At 42.0% G+C, this 21,612-nt stretch overlaps 1 protein-coding gene across 11 annotated transcripts in view; it reads left to right on the top strand.

The window, feature by feature from the left end:
• Window positions 1–21,612, top strand: part of TNS1 (tensin 1) — a 1,530,885-nt gene that overhangs the window by 1,211,462 nt on the left and 297,811 nt on the right. For all 11 annotated transcript variants that reach the window (XM_069227070.1, XM_069227066.1, XM_069227068.1 and 8 more), the window contains 4 exons: window positions 981–1,155; window positions 7,638–7,688; window positions 9,680–9,802; window positions 20,038–20,102. In XM_069227070.1, the coding sequence (XP_069083171.1) occupies window positions 981–1,155; window positions 7,638–7,688; window positions 9,680–9,802; window positions 20,038–20,102 (414 nt within the window). The remainder of the gene's footprint in view (window positions 1–980; window positions 1,156–7,637; window positions 7,689–9,679; window positions 9,803–20,037; window positions 20,103–21,612) is intronic.

Raw genomic sequence — 21,612 nt, 5'->3', positions numbered from 1 at the left:
GTGAGGAGCCAGAGAAAGAAGAGTAGAATGGGAAAACAGAAAAATAAATTAATATAAGTGCAGCTCCAGTATTTGCAGAGTAACAAGAGAAAGAGGAGAGCACTGAGCGAGTGAGAAAAAGAGGCGACATAACACAATATCAGTGCAGACAAGTGGGCTTGTAAACTTGTTGGCCACCTTTGGTCAGTATAGTTTCAGGAAACCTCATCTTTCCTTATGTGTTGTTAGGTGGTCGCTCACAAATGTTGCCTAATTTTGATCAATGTAGACCTACAAGGAACATGGTTACTGCTGTTCAAATGCATGTGGAGGTCAGCATAAGTGTGATGGACAGACCTCTCCTCAGGTGCCCAAGGGGAAAAGGCCTCTTTAGACCTAAGGAGCAGGAACCCATTGCGGTCTGTAAAAGCCTGTGATATGCACATGTAAGGAATCAAAGCCATGACCCCTGAGTCATGATTTATAAAGTAATGTTAAAAAGTGAGGTCACAGGTCCATAGCTATGGTTGGGTTAGTTGAGTAAGTCTAATTCCTAAATAGCTGTATTTTACGCCTAATTCACTCTGCGTGAGTTATGAATTTCACCCAACAGTTTGACATCAATACATTTCTTCCAAAAAGGAATCCTTTTGTGACAAAAACAAATTGATTCTCGATGAAAAGAAATTTGTTGTCATCAAACTAAATTACATCCTCAAATCCACACTTTTCTTTTTACAAAATAATCATTGAGTTAACAAAGAAGTGATTAGCAAGACTAAATGCAATGCATCCCTCCAAACAGGAAAAGTAAAGTGTGAACATGCATGCATTTCACAACTGGTAAACAAAATATGAACTCACAAAAAGAAAATGACACTGGAGCAGCGAAAAGTTTGAGAAACCATGAAATAGAGTGTGAGTGTGGTCTCTGGTCCAGCAGTGGACTGGACTGATGCACAGCTTAACTAATGCATTTGCTCTTGTTTTGTTTTTTTCAGGGCTGTGAGCCTTGTCCATTCCATCATGGAGGACAACTGTGAGCTGGATCTCATCTACGTCACTGAGCGCATCATCTCGGTCAGTTTCTGTAGCGGGACCGATGAGGAAGCCTTCAGTAGTAACCTAAAGGAGGTGGCCCAGATGTTAAACTCCAAGCACGGGGAGAACTACTTGGTAAGGAGGATTTCTGACCAATGGGGAGCAAGACCAAACCCAGCTTACCTTGTGCTCATATGTGCACACCACACCTTATCCAGTGTTACGCTTAAAGGGCTACAAACTCCAGTTCACAACATGACATTCCAACGAAGCCTGCTACTTTCTTTGAATGATTCATGTTTATCTCTGTACCCATTTATTCAACATGAGCCAATAAAGGAGGGTCTTCTTCTAATGTAATTCTTGGCTTGCTGATGATCTATTAAACGTGCATGATTGGTAATCTGCATCACGTGTGTCCTTCACTTCTGTTTTCCAAACATCTCCTATGTGCTTATTGGGTGTGTATGTGGGCTGCATCCTTTCTATAATTCTGGGTACACCCTGGGGATGGGCATGCTAGTTCGCTTGCTAGTTCTCACACTCGGGGCGCGCTACTGGGGTGATGCCCCTCCAGGGCCGTGGGGGGGTTTCTGAGGGCCGGCATGCTCAAGCTCCTTTGTTGAGGGAGGAATTGCTACAGGAAATGAAGGCGCCATGATGGGGTGGGAACTTTTAGCCACCATCCTAATCCATTTTGGCCATTGTCTCATGGGGTAAAGTGCTTTTTCTGCAAACTATCATGGAGACATTGCTTATGCGGGTCCTAACCTCTCTTCCAGGTCATATTCCCCTATGCAAGCATGCTGGAAACGTGTCAGCACGTCACAACACGCCCAGACTTTAGTCTGGTTACTTAGGGCTAGATGTATCACACACCCGGTTTGCATTTCTTAAATAGTGAATTTTAAGAAATCACTATTTAAGAAATGCAGAATGGGAGGTATGAAAAGTGTGATTCGGTAATAGCGATTTCTTAGAAATCTCAATCGCTATTAGCGAATCGAAATTAGGGAATGGGACTCCATTCTTCCCTATGGGCCTGTAGGCCCAGAGGTGCAAATGGTTTTGCATTTCCGAATTTGCGAATTCCTGTTAGGTAATGCAAATCCCAAGGTGCTGGGGGCCTGAGGCCCTCTTTGATGCACACCAAAAAATATTTGTGGACATGTAAAGCGCACACATGCCTTAGGGCATGGGTGCGCTACATGTAATTTTTAAAAATGCATTTTTAATGCATTTTTTTAAATTGCACATGCTTACCACCAAACTTCAATTCGTGGCAATTGCATTTCCTAAATGCCAAATTCGCATTTAGGAAATGCATGATACATGTGCACTGGTAGTTGCAAATAGGTATTCCTATTTGCAATTACCCATTTAGGGAATCACAACTTGCGATTCCCTAGAATGGAGTTGCAATTTCAGGGAATCGCTATTCTAGCGATTCCTTGAAATTGCACAGCAAATGCCTTTCATACATTCTGAAAGACATTTTTGCATTTGCAAATGGTGGAATTTTGTGATTTGCACCATTTGCGAATGCCAAAAGCTTTGATACCTCTAGTCCGTAGTCCCTTATCGGCCATCCTGGTAGTACTTTCGAGTCATTAGCTTTTTTTCCCTCCTTAAAGGCACATTATAGATTTGTGTTCATGCTCACTGGCTGGCTAGACCGATCAGAGGAGATCGTCCTATCTTCAGAACCAGAACCTTCAGACGGAAATGTCTCTCTGTGCTCCAGCACTTGAAAGGTTGTGATGCCAATGTCATCTTACTAAAATAGATCCCATTCAGGCCTCAGAGGACACCATACACCAGCAGTCTGCCAAGTTGGATTCCCTACGCTATGAGAATGGGATTTTACTCTGAACCTTTATCAGCCAGGGTGCTCTTTGATTTACTACCAGTCCCTGCTTGAGCTCAACATTTTGATGGGAATCCCAGTAGACTTGAGGATTTTCTGGACTCTTTGACGGCTCATTTTGCCATTCAGCCTGCACAATTATCTCAGAATAGGATTACGGTGGGATACCTTTTCAGTTGCTTATCAGGAGACTCTTGGCTTGGGCTATCCCATTGGTGACTGCTGTTTAACCTCACCTGAATGATCATTTTTCTTTCCAGTTAGCCTTTCACTCAATGTTTGAAAGGCTACATTTGGTAAGTTCTGCAGAAGAGACCCCCTGTGAGACCCAGCAGGGTCATCCAGATGTGTTGTCCTACGTAACACACTTCAAGCACTTGTCTGTGGAAACAACCTGGGTGGAACAGACCCTATGACTCCATTCTGCAAAGGGATCAAGGAAAAGATTAAGGTGGAGCAAATCCACATCTCTCATCTTCAGGTGAAGCAATTGAGTCCACATTGCACATCGATCATTGCTTGAGCGAGAGGAAGAAAGAAAGGAAACAGCTTTGGATGAAACCCTCTTCCCCCATCTTCAGGGTGCCTCTGCCTCATAGAACTAAGAGTTCTGTTCCCAAAGCAGTATCAGGTAGGACTAACCAGACCAACCAGAGACCCTTTACCAGAAGAAGAAAGAGAAAGACAGAGATTGAAAGAGCTCTTCTTGTATTGCAGGGAGAGTGGTTGTTTACTTTGTCAGTGTCCAATTAGGACAGTGAAAACTAAGGGAAACAATTAAGCCAATCCCTTTAGAGGAAGGAGGGCTTGTGTAATCTATCACTTCCTCAGGCCATCTAAGAGCCCCAAAATGCCCATTGATTCTTGTTACCAATCGCCTTTGGATTTGCTTCGTCTTCCACATCGGTTTTGGCCTTACTGGATTCAGGAGCAACCGGAATGTTCATGGATAAGGAGTGCTGCATATCACTTACTGAGGATAAGAGCTGGAGACAAGTGTAAAACAGCCTTCCAGACTCTTTACAGACATTCTGAGTAATGGGTGATGCCCTTTGGTCTTAGCAATGGAAGATCTTCCAGCATTTTCTGGATAGTATCTTTTCAGATCTATTGAATCAAAAAGTAATAGTCTACGTCAGTGGTTCCCAACCTTCTGACTTCTGTGGACCCCCACTTTACCATTACTGGACCCCCACTGAATCTTTATAGGACTCTGGGGACCCCCTACTGAGTCATTATTGAAAGGCGAGGGTCTAATCTGTTGATGTTATTTAGTTTTCTAATCAGTCGCGGACCCCCCTGAGGAGGCTTTGCGGACCCCAAGGGTCCCCGGACCACAGGTTGGGAACCACTGGTCTACGTGGATAACATTTTGCTCTATTCTATACCTCTTTAGGAGCATCATCAACATGTTTGTGATGAGTTCAACCTCTATGGAACCACTCCTTAACATGCAAATGGGAGAAGCGATTTTATGAGCAAACTGAAGTTGAATACCTATAATTTTAAATCCCTCCCAATAGCCTTTCAGTGGATCAGTGAAAGATATGAGCTCTGCTCAGTTAGTTGTCTCCTACGTATGTTAAAGAAAATCAAACGTTTTTGGGATTCACCAAATTTTATTCGCTATTCATACATGATTTCTCAGAGTATTCCTGTAATATTTTTCAGCTGTTAAATAAGGCAATCTTAGGCTCTGGATGTTGTTGGGGTGATCAAGCTGAGGATGACTTCTAAGCCCTGAAGAGAGCCTTCACTCTCCTATACTTAGGCAACCTAACCCCATAAAGAAGTCCTTAGTTGAGACAGGTGCCTCTGAAAGGGATCTTGGAGTGGTTTTACGCAACACCAAGAGGATGATGGGTTGGAACATTTAATTTTCTACTATTCGAGAACTTTATAAACCTCCAAACAGAACTATTTGGTGATAGAGAGAAAACTATAAGCTATGAAAGAAGCTAGCACTGAATGAAGCCATCTTCAGGGTTCCTATCAACCACTTGAGATCAGCACATTCCACCGAAATCTTCTGGAGTTGCAGGAGTTTCAGTGTCAGAACAGTAGACAAGCCCATTTGACATTTTTTTCTCAGTTTGATTTTGGGATCACCTGAATCCAGTAATGTTCTTGCAGACGTGCTGTCTCATGGATAATCTTCCAATCTGGAGGTTTCACCCCAAAGTCTTTTGGCTTCTAGACAAATGGTCTCTCTGGCTACTTTCTTTTTGTATAAAGCCAAATACACTTACCCTTGTTTAAACCAAGAAGAACTGAAGAGAAAAGATTCAAAATTTAAAAACAAGGTGAACTCTGTTTTTTCAAGCCAGCTCCACTTGTTCCTTCACCAGAGTTAGAAGAGTCTGTCTTGAATTAATGCCATGACTCCTTACAGGTCATCAGGGTAACAAGAATACTCTGGCCTGGTCCTTCAATTGTTTTGGTGGCTTACAGTAGTGGAAGATATGGAGCACTACGTGTCTACCTGCATCATTTGTGCCCAGTTCAGTCCTTTGCATTTCAAAGCCTAGAGTTTTCGTTGCCCTATGTCAGTAGCTCTAGGACCTTGGCACACTATTTACACAGATATTATCATGGATTCTATGGCTATGGTAAAAGTTGATGAATTTACAGAAAAGCTGAGTTTTTCAACATTCCCAAACTTTCCTACAGTGCAAGTTATGACCCAATTGTTAGGTGAAGACATCTTTTTTTTACACTGACTTCGATCTATAATTATTTCTGATAGAGGACCACAATTTGTCTCAAAAACATGGAAAGCTGTCTTGTAATTTCTAGAGCCTTGTCTTCAGAATTCCACTGCAGGTCAACTGCTTCACTGAACTCACCAACCAGACTCGGAACAGTTTTTACAACGCTTTGGTAACTGCGCTACTTTAGTGTCCTATGCAGAATGTGCCTACAGCAATAGCACACAAGGCCTTTCTTGTTCCTACAAGGTGTGCACCCTAAGATGAACCCCAGAGTAGTCTCCACGGATTTATTGGTAGCAGTGGGAATTCCTAGTAGCCATCCCAAGCCATCATGGCAGCGTCTCATAAGGTGTAGCGGTTTTCCCCAAACTATTGTGGAGGAACTGCTTACTTGGGTCTTAACTTCCCTCCCACATCATATTCCCCTATTTAATCATGCTTGCCACATGTCTCAGTGGGTTGCAATGTTCTCAGACCTTGGTCTGGTTACTTAGTTCCTTATCCTGCCATTCTCCTAGTACCTTGTGCTACTATTGTTGAGCAAATATCTGGAGACTTTTTCTGCCACTGTTCTTTCCCTCCTGGCGGTTTCCTTGGAGGGCACATTCCAGCTTTGAGGAGATTTTCTTATCTTCAGAACCACAGCCTTCAGTCCAAAACATCTCTCCGTGTGCCCAGGCCTTGAAAAACATAGTGCAAAGGTAAGCTCAACGCTTGCTATCCATCAGCATAATCAGATCAACCAACTACTAATATATTTGACAATTTCCAAACCAATGAATAGCAGCTATTCCATTGTCACTGCACCAACCCCATTGCTCACCAACTGTTTCACATCCAGAAGAGAGGCACTTTCTCTGACATTCTCTCGCAGTTCTAAAGAACTTGACTGATTGCCTTACATGGTCGTAAACATCTAATCTGAGCTTCCCATCCACAAATAATCATTCCATTTGCTCACCAATTGGCCAGGTGCACCACCTGCAAGTCTTAGGAACCCTCACCACACCACTGGCACCAGTGAAGTCCTACATTGGAAATTTAATTCGGCCTTAATCTCTGAGCCATCTTTTTTTGGTATGTGTCATATATGCATACATGTATCTCCTCCCTCTATGGGTCAATGATTATTCTCCAGGCTTCCTCCACGCAAACACAACTAGCAGTCTCTCTGATCTACAAATCTAATGGATTTCAGAATCCCTTTCTAGGACATCTATCCTGGAAAATACTGGACTTTTGTGCTCCCCGATATACTCACTAAAATACTTAGGCCCTGATTTAAGAAAAGTGGCGTTGCACCCAGTGCAGCGACACTTTTCTTGTGTCCCTTAGCGCCCCCCTAATGCCACTAGTGGTCTTATTGGGAGCCCAGATGCCATCTCACCAAGGTGTCATAATACTGATTGGAGTTTATGGCTACCCAGCTCATTAGAACTCATGTGATCATCCACAGAAGGGCGAAAGGTGGAGTTTAGCCAGGTAATATCACAACCTGTATCCAACAGGTTGTGTGCAGTTTTCTCTTGCTCTGCTGTTCTTGCCCTAGAGCGATAATATCTGTGATGTGTTACAAATCTGTGTCTGGCTAGCACTCTCACCTCCAGGTAATTGTGAGCTTTACTTCCCTGAAGAAGGGATGTTGGCAGATGCCAAATCCCCCCTTGTATGAAGGTGATTCGCTCATCATGCCCACTTGACTAATTATACCCCTGTGACTAGTCATATTTTGAACTATTGGTTGAAGGCACATCCATGTTCCAGAACCTTCAGTACCTATTTCAGTTTCCATGACTCCATTCCAGCCCCACAAGCAGACACAAGTATCAGCTCAGGTTTCATTCTGAGCAATCACTGCTCATAAGAAGCACTACATAAGAAAGAGAGATCAGTCACACATCTGTGTCCCAAATAAATTTAAGTTTTAGCATGTGCATCAAGTATAATAATATATGTGACAGCAGAAAAGGCCACAAAATATATCTATGCTGGATGGCATACAGTGAAATGAGTTTATTACATTTGTTTCTTGTTTCCAGCTTTTCAACTTGTCTGAGCGAAGGCATGACATTGGCAAGCTACACTCCAAGGTAAGAGACTTCATTGTTAAACTTATTTGTAAATGTCATTTTTTACATGAATATTTTACCTGCAGGTAGCCATTTTAGTAGCCAATGTGATTTGTCCAGGTTCACACAGAAGGTTCTGGGTGAACAAGATGGAACCATGTCTTCAGGCTTTGCTGGGAGCCAATCAACCCCTTGACCAAAGCGTAGACCAAAACAAGAATTCATGGTCTTCACCAAAAGTGTTAAAAAATGAGGAGTCAGTGCCACGATCAATCTCTTCCAATTTGATTCCATATGGATTTATAAGATGATGGTCCAATCTGTCCTTCCCATAAATAAGTTAGATCTCAGTTTTATGAGTAGTCCGTGTAATGCAGAGCTTATGACTGTCTTTCCTGCACTTCTTCAAAGGGAGTCTGTCATGTCTACATCAACTTGCTGAACTCCTCTTCCACACCCCTGAACTTTCACATCTATAACCTCTTCTCCTGGGTCTTCAAAGCCTGCCGCCTTCCCTTTCCAATCAGTCTTTGACACTGCTAGTAGGTGTGTTCCAAATGTCTGTAATTTGTTTTCGCATAATTATATGAAGTGCAAATCTGTCATTTTACGCTATATTAAAACACAAAATGCATCAATATGTGAATTTAAACAAAGGCATTCTATTGATTGCATGTGTTCATTGTAAATATTTACCATGACTGGTGCATTTTGCTGTAGATTTTTACTATAAATGGTGCGTGATTACATAAAGTGGTATAGTGGCGTAATTTTCTACGTTTTGCATAACAAGTGTACGAATTAAGCTACCATAATGCAAATGTCGCCTAGTCATGGGCATTGCGTTTGGTGTACCATTTATAGTTCGGAAGACTGTTGTGCAAGTTATGAATTGTGAGGTAACAGTAAATGACGAATTTCCCTTCTAAATTACAACCATGACTCAGTGTCAACTACGCATGCTGCAGGTTACTCTTTCTTTCTCTTGCCTTTATGTTTTTGTCTCGTTAACATTTCAAACATCTCCTTCAGAGATCAACTTTCAGATCAATTTTGTATCTATCACTCTATAGTGTACGTGATTGAAGTTTTGAGATTTTTATCATGGATTTGTGTAAGCATATCCAAGTGCAGAAGCTTTACATAACAACATATTTATGCTAAATGAATGATCAAATCAAATTCAATTTAAATAATAATAAAAGAATTCTGGACAATCACATATGAGTCAAAATTACTTATAAACGTGGCTCACAATTTTTAAAATACTCTTTGTTTTCTTAAAATAAACCTTTCATTATCTAACATATATATACCTACGCAGAGATGGAGATAGCGAGAGCTTTCATGTGCCATTGACTATATAGATTGTGAATATTGCCTTGGACAATTTTACTACAAACTCTGTCAGATAGTCCTTTTGAAGACATTCAAAAATGTCTTCATCTCTTGAACATTTTGTGACCATGTGTAAATAGTTACCAATTTTAGCATCTCGCTTTGTACATTTTAGAAGTGCTGAGACTTTCCTATTTACTTAAGAGTCCAATAGAATATTCTATAGATTCCTTATCTGCAAGAAAACCATATTTACGTTGGGTCAGATTTTTGTATTTAACCCCAGTTGTGTATTGATAATTCTAGGTGAAGTTTGTATGTTCTGGTTTATAATGATACCATCATTGATCTACTTGTTTGCAATTGACTTTTGATTTGTACCAAAAGTTAATCATCTTTTCATCCCAGGATGTAGATCTCAGCCTTAATTTCTTTATATTTTTGAGAAGTTTCAAGTAATTTTATTAAAAGAAAGTTAGAAATATTTCACATTGCTGTGAGCTATGGGTCACGTTTGTGCTCATAGGTCACATTATCTATTCAGAATGGTCCTCTGAAATTCAGGGAGTCACTGTTTATCAGATCGTATTAGCACCGTAAGAGCATCACTTTGTTTTTAGTATGCTGCATTGTATTGTGTCTTATGCATATTTTTGTGTCTGCTGGTGCTGTAGGTGTTGGACTTTGGTTGGCCCGACCTCCATGCCCCAGCTTTGGAGAAGGTCTGCAGTATCTGCAAAGCCATGGACACCTGGCTGAATGGAGATCCTCACAATGTGGTTGTCCTCCACAACAAGGTATGTGACCATTCTTGGACGAGCATTGCCCACCACCACAAGGTGCATGTCCTTCTTAAATCATCCTTCTCTTCAGAGCCAATATCTGCCAAAACAAGGTGTGTGACTGTTAATAGACAAGCATCCTCGTCCCTGGCGAGTCAGGTGATACTTATCCAGATAGTAAATGTCATCCACCACGAGTTGCATTAATGTTGCCTAACTGGCTTTTGTGCCACAAGAAAGATGCCCCTTTCCTTCTCAGACCGCGTTTTCCATAAAACTAAGGACCTCATTAAGAGTGTGGTGGTTTTCAGACCGCCGCACTCGCGGTGGCTGTCAGTACCACTGCTGTTGCGGCAGTCCGACTGCCACATTGAAACCCTGGCGGTCAGACTGCCAGGGAACTGCCAGCACTGCCAGGATCCGTGATCCCGGCGGCCTGGTGGAGATCGTAATCCACCAGGGCACTGCTGCATGCAGCTCTGCCCTGTGGATTATGACCTTGTCCCTCCGCCAGCCTTTTCATGGTGGTAACACCGCCATGAAAAGGCTGGCGGAGAACACGTGCAGTGAGGCACAGCGGGCCCCTGCACTGCCCATGCACTTGGCATGGGCAGTGCAGGGGCCGCCTGCCCAGCACCCTCTCAATGTTCACTGCTTTGCTTTTCAGACAGTGAACATTGCTAGGGTGCTCGTGCACCCTGTGGGCTACAGTATTGCCACCGGCTCGATTACGAGCGGGAGACAATGCTGTAGCCTGTTTCTCGCTAGGCCGGGGGTGGAAACTGAGGTTTCCACCCGCCGACCCAGCAGGAATCTCTTAACTCTGGTGGGGTGGTCGCCACAAAGGTTGCAGCCACCCTGTCGGGAATCTGGCGGATCAGCTTTCCCGTCTGCCAAACTCGAAATGAGGCCCTTAGTGTCCTTTTCCACAGATGGCCCATTGTCCTCAGAAATGGATGTGGCTCTTCTTAGGCAGAAGTTGTCATCTACTGAAAGCCGTGGGTCTCTTCCAGCATCATTGCTCTCATCAATGAGCTATGTGTAGCTTTAAAAACATGTACAATCTATCACACAAACATATGACCTGACTTGTTATTACATTACAAAAGAATATGATACCCTCACAGAGGCATTGTTCTTAACACCATGATCTATACTACTCCAGCCATTCTCAGACTGGCATTATTTTCCACTGAAGGCAGGCGGCCCTCCCCATGCCTTCGACAAAGAGAGGCCTGACAATTTTGCCTCACAGGAGTTCCCTTTAACAAACCAATTTTCCCAAATTAGAAACAAACAAATACAAACACACACCAGAAGTAGACAATCACCTTCTTTCATTGCTGTTGATTGCTTTTTGAGAAGAGATATTTAAATTATTTCTATTGTTTTCTTTATCCTTCTTTTTTTTTTTCCAAGTGTTTATATTTCTATGTTGTTATTCTTCCAAGTGGTTTGGAGTGTGCATTGCTCTTTCTAACTATACCCACGTTCTCTCGATGGGAAAGACGATGGTGCGGCAGAGCGGACTCAGCAATCGGGTTTACTTATATACTGAAAAGAATACTCAAACTAAATATTGCCATGTGCTCAGGGGGGCGTTTGGGGTGTTACACCCCTCTAATAAATGTATTCTCTTATAAATAGTTGTGTTTCAGTCTGATTTAACGTGGGATTTTTTACATATACACAAAAGTACACACACACACTCACACACACACACACACACACACTCTCATCTCTGTTTTGAAGATCTTAAAACATGTTAGTTATCTGAGAAAATAATGAGTTTTATGTACTCTTTACAATCCCCACTCCTCTCCTTGTCACTGCCCCTTAGCCCCCCTCATGCCGTGCTTCTCATATAATTTATTTTAACATGATATCTCAGCTGAAGCTCACACCTCCCAATCTTACTGTCCAAGCTACACCCCTGAATGTACTATGTGAACTGATGTACATTTTAGCTACAATTGCTCCGTGCAGTGTTGCAAATTGAAATTAATGCCAAATATTTTATAACTTGTTTTGTTCGGAAAAGTGTACTTTGTTTTTCTGTTCGTGAACTTTATATCTTTAAAATGACTGGAGTACATTACAATTGTTTTTGGTAATATTTTTAATTCAGAACTGGATAATGATTAAAGTCTGTGGTGCAACAGTTTTATGTATTTCTTTAGGTGTTTTATAAAGTGTTCATTGTCATTTAACTAGGACTTTAGAGCACTGAGTTGACCTTGGAAGACTATATGATTGTAAAGCTCGGAAGCTTAGTATAATGCGTTTACCAAATATGCAAAATTAATAATAATTAAGGTTTTCAGTTTAACATTTTTACTGATTTTTACAGATAGATATAGACAGGAAACAATCTATTTCACATCTGTATTGATTTTTTGAAGTGAAAAAAACACAAAAAATGTACTTCTTCCTAGTGACTCTTCCTGTAGTCCTTTATGAATTCCAGATAAACTGCTAAGCAGATAGACACAATGAGGATTTAAAAACAGGATGAGATTCCCTTAAATACAGGCATATGTTATCATATTTCTTTATAATGCTAGTATTTACCTGTTGGTGTAGTGTTTTGTGCTGAATTCCACTGGCATCAAAGTATGAGTGCATGTTTATTGGTTAAATAAATGTGGGAATATACCATTTTACAACTCCATCTATTCTCAAAACATAAAATAAATATCGATAAATACTAATAAAGTGGCCAAAATATATATATGGATAAATACAGATGGAAATATTTAAAAAATACATACTATAAAACGGGGAGTCCTAATAATAATATTAATAATAAATGATTACATATTTAAATTATTTCATTCAAAAAATGCCATCCTACAAGTGGTACCATATTTTCTTAACTAACTAAAATGTTGCTGGGTGATTGGTTTGTTCCACTTGAAATGCTATCTTTATTACAATGGAAACCTCCTAGAACAACAAACAAACTGATTTTTTGGGCATATGTAGATAGAATTGTATGAGTTTTAATAAGCCTTTGTTTCTTGCACGTGTTATAATGGAGCTATACCCCTCCTATGAACTACAATCGGAGGGAAACACTTGTCAGCATTTGCTTTTATTTGCCTTCCAGTCCACAAGCCATGTTTTTTTAATGTGAAATGGAGAACGTTTTTGTCATGACACAGAATTAATAACACTAAACCTCTGCAAAAAATATTTAACTTGGGGTGTTTTCCTTTTAAAATGTTAATCTCCCCACAAAACTCAAGTATCTTTAAGCATATTATTCTACCCAATGCCAGCCATTTTTTGGTTTGCTTATAACTTCAGCACCATTTGGCGAATCTTCACAAAACTTTTTTTTTTTAAAAAAGTTTGTCCACATCAGCTGCTTCCTGAAAAGTTTTGGAGCAGTCTGTCTGGTGGAGGCCAATAAACGTGGTGGTGGTGGGCGGGGGGATTTGGTATATTTCTGTTCAGTATTTATCAAGAAATGAAAGTAATTAAAAATATAGATATTTCATGCGCAGAGGACCTGTGGAGCTGCCAGACCGAGAGATAAGATCTGATTTGCTGATATCACATCAACAAAGGCATCAATTTTAGGACTCAGTCCCCTGCCCACAAAAACTATAAAAGAAAATATAAGGAAGCAGGGTAGGGATACAGGAGGCAGGGTAGAGACATTACAAAAAAATTACCACAAATTTGCTGAGGATGAACAGTAAAATTGGAAAAAAGTGCAGCTTCACTTACCCCAAGCCACGCTATGGCCTGGGGACCCCATCCCCCAGGCCCAGCTCTGTTATGGTGTCCAGGGACCCCATGCCCTGAAACATTGTATTTTCTCTGCCTGTGTGAGCACGGGGAGGGAAGTCTAATGTGCTTCCTTCCCGCAGTTGCAGAAAGCTGCTCCCACCCAGTGGGAGCACAAATGTTTCTCCCAAAGCACCCTCCCACAGCAGGGAGACAAAGAATTGCTCCTGCCTGGCAGTAGCAGAAACAAAAACTGCTCCCTCCAGATGGGAGCAATGCCGGCTGCTGCCACACCAAGGAACAGTGCTAGCAGGGGACGCAGTGGGACTGCGGGGGCCTTGGTGCTCCTGTCACAGCCCCCACCATCAAAAGTACTGTGGTGTGTTTTCGGTGGGCACCAAGGAACTCCAGTATTAAAATAAATAAGAAGAACTATAGTGTTCCTGGCTCCTGACTTGCAGAGAGCTGGTGAGGCCACGAGGCCCTGGAGCTACCTCCATTGCCCCCAATATCAAACATGTTGTGGGGCGCCCTGGGTCACCACCAGAGCACCCCAGTGTTTTAAAAAAATAATAAAGTTGTACATAAAGATGTCTCACTCATGCTGGGTTCAAACAAAGGGAGCTGGAGGGGCCAGAGTGGTGCTGGAGTGCTCACGCAGCTCCCTACATAAAACATAAAATACTGGGGCACCCAAAAAATAGAAAAAAAGAACAAAAGAAAATAATAAATAAATGTCAGGAGGTGTTAATTTCTTATCGACTGCTCGCTCCTTAGGTAACAATAACTCGCGCCCTCGCTATGCACTTGCGTCCTATATGACATCACTCGTGACATGTTTTATGACACAATTGATAACATCACTGCAACATCTAAATGACATAATTGATGACAACACTGTGCATGGTGCGGGCACAAGCTATAGTTACTTTAAGGCACAAGTTAGAATTACATGAGACAACGATAAATGGTGGTTTTCAATGGTTTTGTTTGTTTGAAATGTTATGTTTTAATTAACATTTTCACCTAACAATAATATCTCCTTAAACTTACATTTTCAGTGAATTCCTAATTTTTTGCAATTTAAAGTAAGATAATAATTAAAATTCCTAACTGCGGTGTCACTAAAGCCTTTGTTTTTTCCGGTAAATTCTTTATATATGTAGAACACCCAGCTATGTAAAAACACCTTTATTGGTGTACCAAGTAAGAGACATCATGAGCTTCACGCAAATGGTATATTTGTTTATTGTTTCATATAGTGTATACTGCAGAACTCCATAGCTACTAGGCACCACTTAGAGTAGATAAAGGTGAACTGTGTTTACATTTAAAAAAATGAAATTCAGGACAAGGTCCCAGGCCCAGCTCTCCCTGTGCTGCTTCATCGCTCTTGCTGTTGTCTTCTCTTTGCTTCCCTCCATTTTTTGAGTGCCTTCTACTTGCTTTTCCCTCGTTCTTACTGCTTTCTCCTTGCTTCCCCCATTTTTTGTGTGCCTCTCCTTGTGTTTTCCTCATTTTCACTGCTTTCCCCTTGCTTTTTCCCCTCTTTTCTGTGCCCTCTCCTTGCTTTTTCCTCATTCTCACTACTTTCTCCTTGCTTTTCCCCCGTCTTTTGTGCACCTTCTCTGTGCTTTTCCCTTGTTTTCACTGCTTTCTCCCTGCTTTTTCCCTCAATGCCCCTCCTGCCTGCTGTCCGTTATTTCCCGCCTCCTGCTAAGCCCCGCCCACTGCCTCCCAACTGCCCTCCCTCCTTTCCGGACCTACCTAATGGAGGCCTCAGCCCGACCCCTCTGAGCAGGTACCAGGTCCAGCTCTCCCTGTGCTCCTGTCTCCTTCTTGCTTTTCAGTAATTTTTTGAGTGCCTTCTCCTTGCTTTTCCCTTGTTCTAACTGCTTTCTTCTTGCTTTTCCCTTGTTTTTTGTGTGCCTTCTCCTTGTTGTTCCCCCGTTGTCTGTGTGCCTATCCTTGCTTCCCACCCCCCATTTTTGGAGTGCTTTCTCCTTGCTTTTCCTTCATTTTCACTGCTTTCTCCTTGCTTTTTCCCCTTTTTTTGTATGCCTCTCCTTGCCTTTTCTCTGATTTTTGAGTGCCTTCTCCTTGCTTGCGCCTCATTTTCACTGCTTTCTTTATGCTTTTTTCCTCCATTTTTGTGTGCCTTCTCCTTGCTTTCCCTTTGTTCTCACTGCTTTCTCCTTTTTCCCCCATTTTGTTGTGTGCCTTCTCCTTGCTTTTTCCTAGTCTTCACTGCTTTTTCTTTGCTTTTCCCCCTTTTTTGGTGTGCCTTCTGCTTGCTTTTCCCTCATTTTCACTGCTTTCTCCTTGCTTTTCCCCCCGTTTTTGAGTGCCTTCTCCTTGCTTTTCCCTTGTTTTCTTTGCTTCATCCGGGACCTGCGGGGACCTGGATACCCTGTGTGGTGATTAGCTGCGCTTAACAAATCCTGATTGATTGATTGATTGATTGTTTTTTGATTGATTGTGCAAAAATCTCTCCAGAATAGGAGTGTAAGATTTATGTCACTAAGGCTAAAGCTAATTGTTTTATCTATTAAAATAGGTTGATTTCAACTATTGAATAATATTTCATGGATATTTTTGCAGCACAATTTCATGACAATAGCCCCATTTCAGTATTTTATCTTACAAAATGCAAATTACGTTTGCAATAAAACTATACATTTGTATTACATGCTGGTTCCATATTTCTATAGAAAATAAATTCACGTTTTGATACCAAAAGCCAGTGGTATGCAGTGTAGCAGTGGGAACTCTTCATAAATTAAAACCTTCTCTTTGTGTATTGTCTTCATGGTTGTGTTTTCACTTCAGCCACTCTCCAGGTGTATGTATTGTTAAAGTAATCTCATTCTTGAATGAGAAAATCTCTAAAGCTTCACTTTGATCAGAACAAGATTGACATGAAACTTTGAAAATTGATTTGTGATAGTCAATAACTTAGTTGTAAAATGATGGAATGAAAATCAAATATCCATTTTTATGTATAAGCCTTAGTGATGGGGCTTGCCTCTTTCCAAGTGACTCGGCTTTTCACAGATAAAGACATTTAGACCGTGTTAAACAGGGATTCAACCACGACTACTGACTTTGTTCGTCGTTTAAGCTGGGTTAATGTTTCTGGTAGCCACGGTCCCCAGTGGACCTTTTAGCCACCAGACCACATGAAGTAATGGATGTTCATACGTACGATGGTGGGCTGCAATCACTGCGGCTGTACTGTACCCGCTCTGATGGTTCTTCCTCACGTGCCTCCATCTGAGTTAATGTATTCTGTGCCTACTCAGGATCAAAGAGGCTGAAGTGCACAGCTCCACTTGGCACTTGGGAGCAGGCCCCATGCCAGGGGAGTAGAGTTTCCCTTTGAGCCACATGCACAGTTGGCACAGCCTCCCTTCTCTTCTTGGCCCCTTGTTCCCTCATGTTTGCCTCTGGCTTGGCAATTCTAGCATGCAAATGGCGCGGTCTCACTTGAGACCCAGTGACGTCACTGGGAGACCGCATTGGTATACTCAAATGTGGTTTCTGTTTCTTTCTTTTTTTGGTTAGCATCCTTCAAGAGCACACCATGCCAGCATCAGCCCCTTGAGCCAAGGATCTGTTTCTTCAAGCGACGATGGATTTGGGTCCTGGTGCGCGTATAGAGATTCCGTTCATCCCGGTTGCGTGTTACTGGTTGGTTTATCATAACTCTTCCTGAGAAGAAGGTGTAGGCCAGCCTTTCCTAGTGATATACGTGATGTCGTGACATACTTGTCAATCCACGCTAAACGTCAACCTCAACGTTCATAAGGATGAAATCAGGAGCCTAAGACACGGGTTTACATGAAGTCAGGAACACATAGCATCACCCCTTCGCCTCTTCATGTATGATCAGACCCTCTCCATATTTTTATAGTGTCTTCACCTCAGACCTCCCAATCTCCAAATAGCTCATTGACTGCTGCCCAGGGGCTGGTTCACTTTCCCTTTCGTCTCTGTGGCTCTTTCCATATATATATATATATATATATATATATATATAGAGAGAGAGAGAGAGAGAGAGAGAGATAGATAGATAGATAGATAGATAGATAGATAGATAGATAGATAGATATATAAATAGGGAAAGATATATATATATATATTGTATATGCACACACACTCACCTCATCTGACATTCTTTGCTGCCCTTGTCTATAGATCCCTCTATTTGTCCATATATGTATGAATATAAACTATACTGTTTATTGTGAGCCAGTGTAATAAAGATTGCAAAGCACCTTAAAATTATGTCCGTTAATAAGTTCTGTAATTCCTTCCCAGGCCTCAAAAAGTGTTAAAAAAGCTTTCAGCAAGACCCCAGCGTTTGAACATATTAGTAGATATTCGTCAAAACTTTCCATCTTATTTGGAGTTTGGTGGATGGGTGACCCTGTCACAGACGTGGATGGTATACTGTCCCCAGTATTACAAGTGCTTTATAGACTGAGAAACTCGTGGTAATATCGTCCACATTCTGACGGAGTATCCCGCTGGTTGGGTTATTGCATCACAACATCAACTGATATTCGGCGGCAGTATTACAAGTCTGTTGTAGCCGATGGCACATGTAAAACGGCGCACAGAATATCTGCCTCAGTGTGACCGATAAACCCGACCACCACATTCAGCATAAGACTCTCCGCTGAAAAGGCGATTTCAAGTTAGTTTTAGGCGCTTTTTCGAAAACAACAAAAGGACATACTAAGTGTGATTTATGTTTTGGTAAAAAAAAAAAATATATGTGTATGTTCTCTATTATTCAGGTTTGAGAACATTACTAAAATCATTAGGCTATCTCAAACCGGGAAAGATTCTAGTAAGAGTCTAAAAACAGAGAAACATTTTGATATTGAGTAGTTCCTTATATTTCATTCACGTTTGTTATTTCACTCAATTCGCATATATGGATTGTATTAGCTAATTTTTTGGTATGAACCTGTCACAATTTATTGCATCATACAAAAATCGAACTAGAGTTGGAAAGGATGGATTTCATCAATGATGAACCTCAGATTAATTTTTTACTAATAGCGAATTAAGAATAATATTGAGTTGAACTGTAATTGCTGCCAGGTGAATCTTGCGTCAGTGTTTCCCCAAGTCACCTTTGCACATTGATGTCATAAATAACTATGCAATAGTGTAACCACAGTTTAGCAGCCTAAAACTCTTTAGAGTCGCCTACTTTGAATAATTCTGCCCTCTGCTGGTTTCTTTTGGAATGATAGTTAATTTATCAAAATGGTAAATTGTGAACAAGCTCTGAAAGAAACTCTTGTGTGCACGTGAGTAATCTGTTTATTGTATGTCACTACAACTGAGGCCGGAACAGAAAAGTGCCCCGGCACCAGAATAAAAGTGGCTTGATTGGCGAACAAGGAGTTAAAACGTGGCACACATGGGCAATCAGGGCAGCAGGGACAGCTTCATGATTTTGGTTACCTTGGGCCAATCTTTTTGGGGGGCTTCTGTTCGGAACAGTTTTGAATTTTATAATCCAATTTCAGTTCTTTCAAGCCACTGACAGCTCACAGTCACGTTGCTCCAAATTCTAAATGTGTTTACGTTTAACATCCCGGGATAGTGACGTGTATTTTTAATAGTGTGTGTAACACGGCAGCTGCTCACTAACTATTGCAAATAATCTCGGTGACGCCCTCCCATTTCTCATGTGTGAGGTTCTGCTTTGATCTAAAAGGAGCTTTTTCATGGATGTTGCATGAAAAAAACACATTTCTCTGCAAAATGTCTAATCGACTCGCACAATTTACCCACATTAAAAGTAAATAAAAGAAAAACGCTATGTATAACAATCTCTTTAAGAATTATTAAAGGGCATCAGGGCAAGAGACTCTGCGGACCAGAGCACGCTCTATCAGGGTACCCCCTGAACTGCTGTGGCCCTGGCCAGACCCCCTTTGCCCATGCCTTGAGACGTCTCTGCGGAACAGTTTTGAACTGGTAAATATAAGCTGAATATGTGTTTTGCAAGTTATGCGAGGCTGTGGTCATATCTGGCAAATCTGTGTAAAAAAACAACATTAGGCCATAAAACAGGCCCACAAACAGCCAGAAATTCACCCTCCACTCTGACCTATCAGACCCGCCCGCCGGGCACTGCCAGATTGCCCTCTAGCCCAGTCCGACCTTGCACAGCTGCCCACCCATTTGGTTTCAAGGTGGCCCCTAGGAGACCCTCTTGACAGGATGCAAACAGCCACCTAGGACCGAAGAGAAGGCGCGTTACTCCGAGTCTGGCATGAGTTGGGGTTTTATGGTGCCTCCTTTGTTTGTAACTACGGCTCTAAGGACCAAGAAGAAATGTATTCCGTGCCAAGCACTGAAAATAAAATCCTGTTCATTTCAGTAACGATCAAAGCCGCTGCGCCGGATGCAGGGTGCTCCATGAGTCACTGAAACTTCCTGCAGCTCTCAGAACAATGTTTGACAGCATCTTTTGTTTTTGCCCTTTGCAGGGGAACCGTGGCCGGACGGGCGTGGTCATCGCAGCCTACATGCACTACAGCAACATCTCCGCCAGGTATGGTTCTCGCGCGCACTGCCCGCTGTTGCCAAGACAACACTCAATGCTCCTGATGCTTCCGGCAGGTGCACGGCCTCTTCCTGGACCTGTCGCTAGCAAAGTGGAATGTTCCATCAGGGCTCCTGGAAAGCTTGGGTCAGAGGCAGAGGGATATGTGAGTGGGACTTCCCCACAACTCTCCCCCTCCCCCAATACCTGCACCTATGAAAAAATTGAAGGGCACAGCCAGAGCCAATCACAAGTCAGGCACAGGACACACGTGACTAACTCTGGACCAGCCATTTTCACGTCAAGCATGTCTGACACGTAACTAACGCCATCACCTCTCCCTCCCAACACAAGGCTTTACTGCTCCCCCTTCTGATGTATAGGATTTCACAGAATAAGCAGTGCTTAATTTGTAAGAAAATATGTGCCTGGACCCTTGTCCGGGGGCCACCACAGCTTGTTCCACCTGTTGTGCTGCAAGTGCTGCCAATGACAAAACCTACAGAACTGCTAACACCACACTGCTACAAGTGTGAAAATTCAGACCTTCTGAGGCCCCCAAAGCTATAAGAATGGCTTAGGCTGCAGGAATTAGTTGTTTTATGCATATTAAATTAAGAAACAACTGTTGTTCTTCTAAATTAAACAAGCAGTGCCACCATGTGGCAGCTCTCAGAAGTGCCAGTGTTGACAATTAAGTGCGAGTGCCGAACACTGGAAACCACCGGCTCAAATTAAGCACTAAGAATAACATATCCTCATCCGTAATTTGCAGGCCCCTGGATCTCATGGGTTGCTAGTCTGCATAAATCACAGATTTGGTTAGAATTGTTTCTACTGTGCCCTCTTTGGAAAGTATAAAGGCCAAGCCCACCTTTTCCAGAATTTGAACCAGAAACTGCAAGTATACATGCACCCTCAACCAGGTGAGGCGGGAAGCCTTTTAAATGATTAAGAGAGACCTTGTTATGTATGCCAGTGATGTATGCACTAATTGTTTTTCCTCTCTTATGCATTTGTGAACTACAGTTTCAAGGCCCAGTGTCCCCAATACATGCGGGTAGGTGTGGTCAGTCAGTGTATATTCTTTTTGTGTACTTTCAGTCCAACCATAACAAAGTAGAAATGCACTTCTGCTGCTCTGTTATGGTTTGTCTGCAATCAGTCTGTCAACTAATGAGCTAATATATTAGGTAGTAATGAATTAGGGGACTCCTAGAGTTCATCTTCCAGCCACAAGTTTACACCACTTGTCATTGATGTTGTGATTTTTTTTCTTTTTTGATTTTATATAGCGTAAACTCAACACGAAGGTAGTGGACTGATTTACATGAGCACCAGTTGCGTTACACCATGACACATTCATTTTTGGTAGGCACAGGGAAATTAAGTGATTTGCCCAGAATCACCGGATGATGAGGCGGCGCCCGAGATTAGAACCTGGTTCCCCAGCTCAAAATCGGCAGCTCTGGTCGTTATGCCACATCCTCTCCCCAATAGTGATATTAACCGCAGTGCT

This window comes from Pleurodeles waltl, chromosome 3_2 (genome assembly GCF_031143425.1).
Source record: "Pleurodeles waltl isolate 20211129_DDA chromosome 3_2, aPleWal1.hap1.20221129, whole genome shotgun sequence".
Classification (NCBI taxonomy): Eukaryota; Metazoa; Chordata; class Amphibia; order Caudata; family Salamandridae; genus Pleurodeles; species Pleurodeles waltl.
The sequence above is the reverse complement of the archived record's forward strand: the minus strand, read 5'-3'. Positions and strand labels throughout refer to the sequence as shown.